We start from the raw sequence: 7,118 nt of genomic DNA, 5'->3' as shown, positions 1-7,118 counted from the left end.
AGTGATGCTTCTGTTAAACATTCCATCTATAACAAGTTATCCTGCAAAAAAAAAAAAGTCATTGGTAGAGCAACCTATTGACCTTTTTGGGATATTACCTACAACACATAAGCAGATGTCTAAATAACTAATTGCATTGATGCATTCTTCTGTTCGCTGTACAGAGAATGGGGTGGAACAAAATCCTCTGGATAACAGCAACCCCCTTCAAGACCACAGTGGACACGGCATGAGCACATGACAAATGTTGATTGTTTAAACCCATTTTTTTATTTATTGGACAGCATCAGTAAGAAAACAAAACAGGTGTGTTTGAATCAGTTTTATACAAAACAACTGCATGGAGGAAGTGCAGCGAGAAACAAGCTCTAATCCATCCTGGCTTTCAGGGTTCGTGTGGTGATCTTGTCTTTCTCTCTGTGAAAGATTAAGAACACAGAAACAAAACATTAAATCATCAGATCTGCTGTTTCCCATTTTCACCAAACTATTTGCTGTCATAGCAGTAATTAATGGTATTGTAAACTTAATCGTGGAAAAAATAAAAAAGCACCTTTGTTTTCTCTATATAAAAGTTTTTTTTATTTTTTATTATTAGCTCCTCAAATATTCAGGGGCTGCCACAGTGAGTCATTAGTACTTGCTCACAGACTCAGCAGAGCTTTAATGCTGAATGTCCTTCCTGACAACCAGGGCTCCGTTTCACAAGGCAGGTTTAACGAAAACTCAGTTGTCTAAACCTGAAAACAGGGAAACTGACTTTTCTGGTTCACAAAGAGTTTCCTCAACCTCTGGTTCAGTCAGCGTAGTAACAGTCTCCCCAGAACTAACCTGGTCAGTAGAAGGTTAGATTTAGGTAGCAGTTTCCTCTGTCTCTGCTGCTGTCTTTTGTGCATAAAAAATATATATCCTTCCCTCGGTCCGTTGGACACATTAGGTTTTAAACAAACATTGCATGTACGTCAGAAGAGGATCTTATCAAAAAATGATCAGCATTTTTTCACAGATAAATTAATATTTATAGGGAGAGGATTCTACAACTCAGTTGACATGCTATGAGATTACGTGTTTTTATGTTTGTTTAATTCGAGCAAGATGCCGATCATTTTATTTAGTTATATTTACTGTACATGAAGAACTGCTGATATTATTTTGAGATTACACATAAATTGGTACATGAATTCCTTGGAGGAAAATAAATAACTTTAGGATAAGGATTAACTCGACGACAACCCTAATGAGCCTACTGGCACAATCTGAAGCCATTGTATGGGCCTGATCGCTGCTTATAATGGCCATTTGTCTGCATACAGACGCTTTACTGTGTAAAAGAAGACTGAATCAACATGAAGAGGGACCCCTGAGATGATCCACAGGTTCTATATATTAGAACGTTTTTAGACTTCATTTTAACCTGCTGCCAGAAAATGTCACCTAAATAGATACATTGATTTACTACAATTCAAGCCGTTTTGATACGTACCAGTTTTACTGAATACGTATTCCTGATATCTGAAAAACAACATGTTTTCTTTGTCTAAATGACTATTTCAAACAAAATGATATTCTCCACATCTGGAATAAACCTTCTGGAAATTTTAGATCTCCATCTTAATAATCCTGGTCAGCATTTGTATTATTTTTAACTATGAATTTTTTTTTTCAGACATCATAAATAAACTGTCAGTCAAGCTGATAGATGTGAGAACGGCCACTTAAAATGTGTAAACATTTCTAGATATATAAAACTTAATTCTTACTAGTATAATTTTGTTTTTTTTACTTTCAAAAATGCAGTTTCTGCTACAAAAATTCACTTTAGAAAATATATTGTTACAGTTAGGTCTAAGAGTGTGAGTTTGATCAGGAAGAATCTTATTTCAGTGATCTACAAATGGAGCAACAGAGAGGAGTGCCTTTAATAAATGTTAAAACGGTCTGCCATGGACCATTTCATATAAACATACGCATTAACTCGAGCAACAATCTACACCTTTGCAACCTTCCTCTCTCCTTTGCAGCTGGAGTGCTGTTTCTATGTCTTTTAAACACATTCTCCTTTTTTATATTTAGCATTTCTACATTAAAATCTCCTGTTCCAGTGGGGTGAAATAGGCACCTCCTGTTGCCTGTTGTCATTGTGAATCGTTGAATCAGTGCTCCATTGATAATGGCTTTTCATACTTGTTGCGCATGCGTGTGACTCTGAGTGGACCTAGTTAAAATTGATTGAGCTAATTGATAGCAGCCGTTGTCAAACAGAACACAGTTCCTGACTTTTGGCTAGATCAATTTTGATTTGCGGATTTGAATCTGTATTTTGTTACACCTGCTTCATGAAATTGACCCCAGGATTCAAACCTTTTCTGCCGCATTGCAGCCACAGATCTAAACCACTTATCTCTATCTACAGAAAGCTATAAAATAATGTTTTAGAAATCATCCACTTCTCTGGAACTGCAGCGTCTTTATCATACAATCTGCAGTAGAAACTGAGCGGGTAAGATGTAGTGTTTCCCTTAATCCATAAGCATTTATGTATTCCAGAGAACTGCTTCACAGCAATGTTTGTTCCAATTAACCAACTCCCTCTAGGTTCCTGGTTCTTTCCCCTTTTTTTGTTTTTGAATTTTTCAGTTCAGCTGAGAATTTGTTTAGATTTTTTATTACCCATGTCTGTATAACCACCACCAGTCCTTTATTTATGGGTTTAAAAATCATGTATTTACATCAAGTCCAGTGTTCTGGAATCTCTGCACAGCTTTATAAAATTAAAGTTTTCCTTTTTCTATGTATTAAAAATTAGACACAGAAATCACAAAAAGTCAGTTTGGTTTTAAAACTCAGTTTGCAGTCATCCCTTCAATTTAATAAATGGTATGGGTTATGTGTCTAATAAAATGTATGTAGGGATATGAATCAGAAAAAAAAAATTAAAAAAAGAATTGAAAATTTATTATTTTTAGTCCCCATGGTTCATAAATATCCAAACAACAGCATGCCTTTCATTGGTATGCATGTGTAGAACGCCATTAGATCTTCCTCATTATTTTGGGAGGAATAGAATTTGTTTTTATAGTTATGCAAAAATAAATAAATAAAAATAAAAAAACATTTATCAGGCAATTTTAAAAGGATTTATGGCTGTAAAAAATGAAAGACACGTCTGTAGGCCATTTAGATATGCGAGATGTGATCTGGTGGTAGATATTGCACTTACATGACGTGTACGACGACTCCCATACCAGACACAGCATCCCGATCAACTGCATTCAGCATCGCTTGGGAGATAGTCTCAAAGAGGTCCTCTGGTTCCTGCAGGGACAAAAACATTTCTAATCACCATTCTAGTGGATGATAAACTGTGAACAGCTCTCATATTTCTTATGTAAATCTTGATCATCTGTGTTGTTGGTCATAATTGTTTATTTTGAAAGCTGGAACTAAACCCAACCACATGAATGTGTCTATGTTAGAAGGCAGCTGATCGTTCTATTTAAACACAGATGTATTTCATAGATGGTTTGAAAAGTTTCAGATAAAAAAATGAAATGTAAAAATGTCCATCCACGGCTGGAGACATTTCTAGAGCGAATTCTACACAAAGACATTCAGAAAGTTTAGTCTTCAGACGGAAAAGTCCAGAAAAATAGGAAGCAGTTGCAGGATTAAAGATGATCTTTTAGCCATTCTAGCAACATGAAAGCCGATAATTTGAACAAAATTAGAATTATTTGACACATTTCAAGTTTCTTCAGATCTAAAAGAATGCTGACAGAATCCATTTACATAACATGTACAATTATGAACGGGCCCACAGTGAATACTGACCATGTCAGGCTCCCACAAAGATTCGCACATGCCGTACATCTGCTCCGAGCAGGTCCCGCTCACTACAAAGTCCTCTGTTACCATAGGGCAGCCAATCAGATCCAGGGAGCAGATGAATGGTTCAAAGGTTTTGGGGTCAAGTCCTGCAATCACTGGCTCAATGTAGTACGGTCCAAACCTGATGCAAAACGCAAGACAAAAACAAAGAGATGATCTACAACCACGTGGTTCATCTAGAGACCAGAAAATTTACAAGTTTACGAGTTCTCCAGCCTGATGTTGCTTAGTTAATTTCAGTTTACTATAAAAGTTGAAATTAAACTGCTCATTTTCATTTATTAAAATAAACAGTGATCAGTTTTTAATATAAAAACCTGAGCAACACAGAGAGATTTTTTTCTTTCTTCCTCATCCCATCCTTTGTAATCACTATCACTGAATTTATACTGGATTCAGAGCGTTATACTGGAGGTTTCTGCCCTGTAATAATTGAGCCTTTCTACTCAACTTACCAACTGCTCACTCTGTAAGAGGGATTGCTGCAGAATAACAGCTCAGTTCATTCAGCAGGGATACCATAGACAATTATGCTTTTACCAGTTGGTATCATAACCTAAATTTGATAATACTGCAGCATAATCAGGATCAAACTGGGATGTTTAAAAATTCTGGATCAGAATTAGACACTTTTGTCTTATAAAGTGCTTTGAGAATAAACTTGTTTTGAATGTGAATGGACAAGTAGAATACTTAAAGGATTGACAGATGGACATATACATAGTTTAATAGATAAATCTTTAGTTCAGTGAAATAAGGAACAGAACATTTTTCCCCATAATTATCCTGTAAAAATTCTAAATCTGAATTTAACCAAACCCTGTGAAAGAACTAAAAGGGTTACCTGTGACACCCTGGATTACATCACATTTAACCAAATTGTCTGTAATAAATAAAGCACATATCTAGGGCATGGAAATAGACTTTTACACAGCAAGTAGCCCTCAGCCGTCTGAAGTTACTCACCTCCTTTCATACAGTAGGTTGGACACCATGCTCATGAAGGTTTTGGGCTTGATCTGACGACCTTCCTTCAGCTCATACAGGTTCAGTCTGAATTTAAGTCTCTGTGCCCTAAACACAATGTACAGAAAACCAGGTCCCATCACTCAATAGTGTCTAAGTCTATAGTTTTTTTGTTTTTTTTTCTTTCTTTCTGTGGAAGAGACTTTCACTACAATTGTGTTTCACTAAATGTTGTGGGGAAAATGGGGAAGAATACTAAGGCAAAGCACACTCACACTGTCTGAACATCAGTAGCCAGTCCAGCCAGCCCGATGTAGAGTCTGTCTCCCATGGGGAAGACCTTCTGGAAGTCTGTGGTGACCATCTGGGCCTGAATGCCATACCTCCGATCTGCAGCTATGGCCACACAGTTCTTCCCTCGCATGGCCATGACAGCCCCGCCGTTATAGTTCATTATAGACTGGATCAAAAGAGGGAGTCAGTTAGTGCAGATTTAATAAACAAACATATTCTCTCATCAAATTCTAACTCATTCTGACTTATGTTTTATTATCATTGTAAGAAAATATTAGGATACCGTCATATCCCTGAATAAATTATTGATTTTAGAAAAAAAAAAAAAAACAAGTTCTCAGTTGTACAGTTAAAAAGGCTTGAAGTCCTTCAAACGTCATCCTAAGATCTGTGATCTATTCCCCCCCATCATGTTGCTACACAAAACTAAACATTGGGGCAGATTTTCTAAACTGGTTAAAAGTGCAACTGATTATAACTAAAACCTTGATGTAATGTTTGTCATGAGCTAAACGTTTTATTCGACTTACAGACTGCATTTAAAAGCCTTGCCTTATATTTTTAAACCACACATGTAATCCTTGTTGTCAGTTACAAGACAATTTTTTTATTTATTTATTTAATGAAGGGCTGAAAATAAATCAAGGAAACCAAAATGCATATGTAGAGTTTATATGAAGAAAACGTTAGCACAGCTAACGTTAATCGGTTTAGCTTACAGTTTATATACAATTTCTAGTGCTGAACAGTGTTTTGTAATATATCATAAAGCATACGGGTACATTAAACTGTGCTTTAAAGGGAGGCATCCAAGTAATAAGTGTATTTTAATCTTTCAGCCATAAAACTGAAACCCAAAAAGTATGCTAATGCTATTAGCTTAGCTAAGCAGTTGTAGTAGTTATTTCACATTATTTTGAGCTTTAAGCCCGTGCGTAGCGCAAAACGTTACTCTCTTACCATTTTGAAGCCGTTGTTTTTTCTTTGTTAGTTGTTAGAAACTTGTAAACTCTTTCTTTGTTAGTCGAAAGTGATTGTTAACTGCCAAGAATGGGAATGACTACACGATTTAGAAACACAGAGAACGCACGAACGGCGCTCTCAACGTCACCGCGCTGGGTTAACGTGATTGGATGTTCTCGTGTTCCGTTATGAGCGTCTGATATCATTGGATGATAGGAGCCAATAAAGTATCAGCTGCTGCCGGTATAGTTTGGTAGAGGTGTGTTAAAGCGAATATGAGATTATGTTAATTGATGCAGATTTTTACTGATAATAGTAATAATAATAATAATAACACACTGTAAAATACTAAGAAAATATTCTTTTTTGAAAATGTTTTAAAGCAACAGCAGTGACAGAAGCACATTTATCTGCATAGGAACCACCCTAAGCATGATGCTTCCACCACCCTGCTTGACACGTGGGTTTAGTGTTCTTAGGTTTAAAATAATAATTTTTGCTTAAATATATTTGTTATCACCAAAACAATCATTAATACATCCCACCTCAGTCTTTCTCCAATTAGGTTGAATTATTTTTGTCTTTGTCAGCTGCAAATTTTAGTCTACCTCCAAAGAATAAGTTGTAGCGCAAGTACTTGTCAGTGACAATGCCAGTTTTTTCCCACTTGGCATCCAGAAAGATGAAAATGATGTACTGTACCAGGATAAATAAAACTTGTATACATTCAGGAATATAGGCAAGCTCAATGATTCTTGATGGAGTTCACTTCATTAAGAATCGCAAGACACCTGTGTTTTGTTTCATGGTTTGTCTTCCTGGGCCCCAATAGGATCGGCAATGGTTTGATACTATTGATCACTTGATTTTATTAGAGCATCTGGAAAACTGCCTCAGCCTTTCTGGTACAGCACTGGACTGGTTTAAATCCTACCTGAAGGATATGGAGTAGTGTCAGTAGGGAACTTTAAATCAAAGACCAGAAAAATCATATTTAACATGTTCCT

General features: G+C 36.2%; 1 protein-coding gene across 1 annotated transcript; it reads right to left on the bottom strand.

The window, feature by feature from the left end:
• Positions 1 to 247: 247 nt before the first annotated feature.
• psmb3 (proteasome 20S subunit beta 3) lies at positions 248 to 6,268 on the bottom strand. Its single transcript, XM_038278971.1, has 6 exons — positions 6,109 to 6,268; positions 5,130 to 5,314; positions 4,855 to 4,962; positions 3,832 to 4,009; positions 3,221 to 3,315; positions 248 to 417 (listed from the first exon to the last, which is right to left on the bottom strand). Exons 1-6 carry the CDS (start codon positions 6,109 to 6,111, stop codon positions 369 to 371), a joined length of 618 nt encoding a protein of 205 aa, XP_038134899.1. The 5' UTR covers positions 6,112 to 6,268; the 3' UTR covers positions 248 to 368.
• Between the last annotated feature and the right edge of the window lie 850 nt (positions 6,269 to 7,118).

Source organism: Cyprinodon tularosa, unplaced genomic scaffold (genome assembly GCF_016077235.1).
Source record: "Cyprinodon tularosa strain WSP-4 unplaced genomic scaffold, ASM1607723v1 ctg146, whole genome shotgun sequence".
Classification (NCBI taxonomy): Eukaryota; Metazoa; Chordata; class Actinopteri; order Cyprinodontiformes; family Cyprinodontidae; genus Cyprinodon; species Cyprinodon tularosa.
This window is presented reverse-complemented; position numbering and strand designations above follow the sequence as displayed.

Coding starts and splice junctions, on each gene's coding strand:
- psmb3 (XM_038278971.1), bottom strand. Junction 4,010..4,854: donor AACCTACTGTATGAAAGGAG/GTGAGTAACTTC, acceptor GTTTTGCATCAG/GTTTGGACCGTACTACATTG. Junction 3,316..3,831: donor CTTTGTGGGAGCCTGACATG/GTCAGTATTCAC, acceptor TTGTCCCTGCAG/GAACCAGAGGACCTCTTTGA.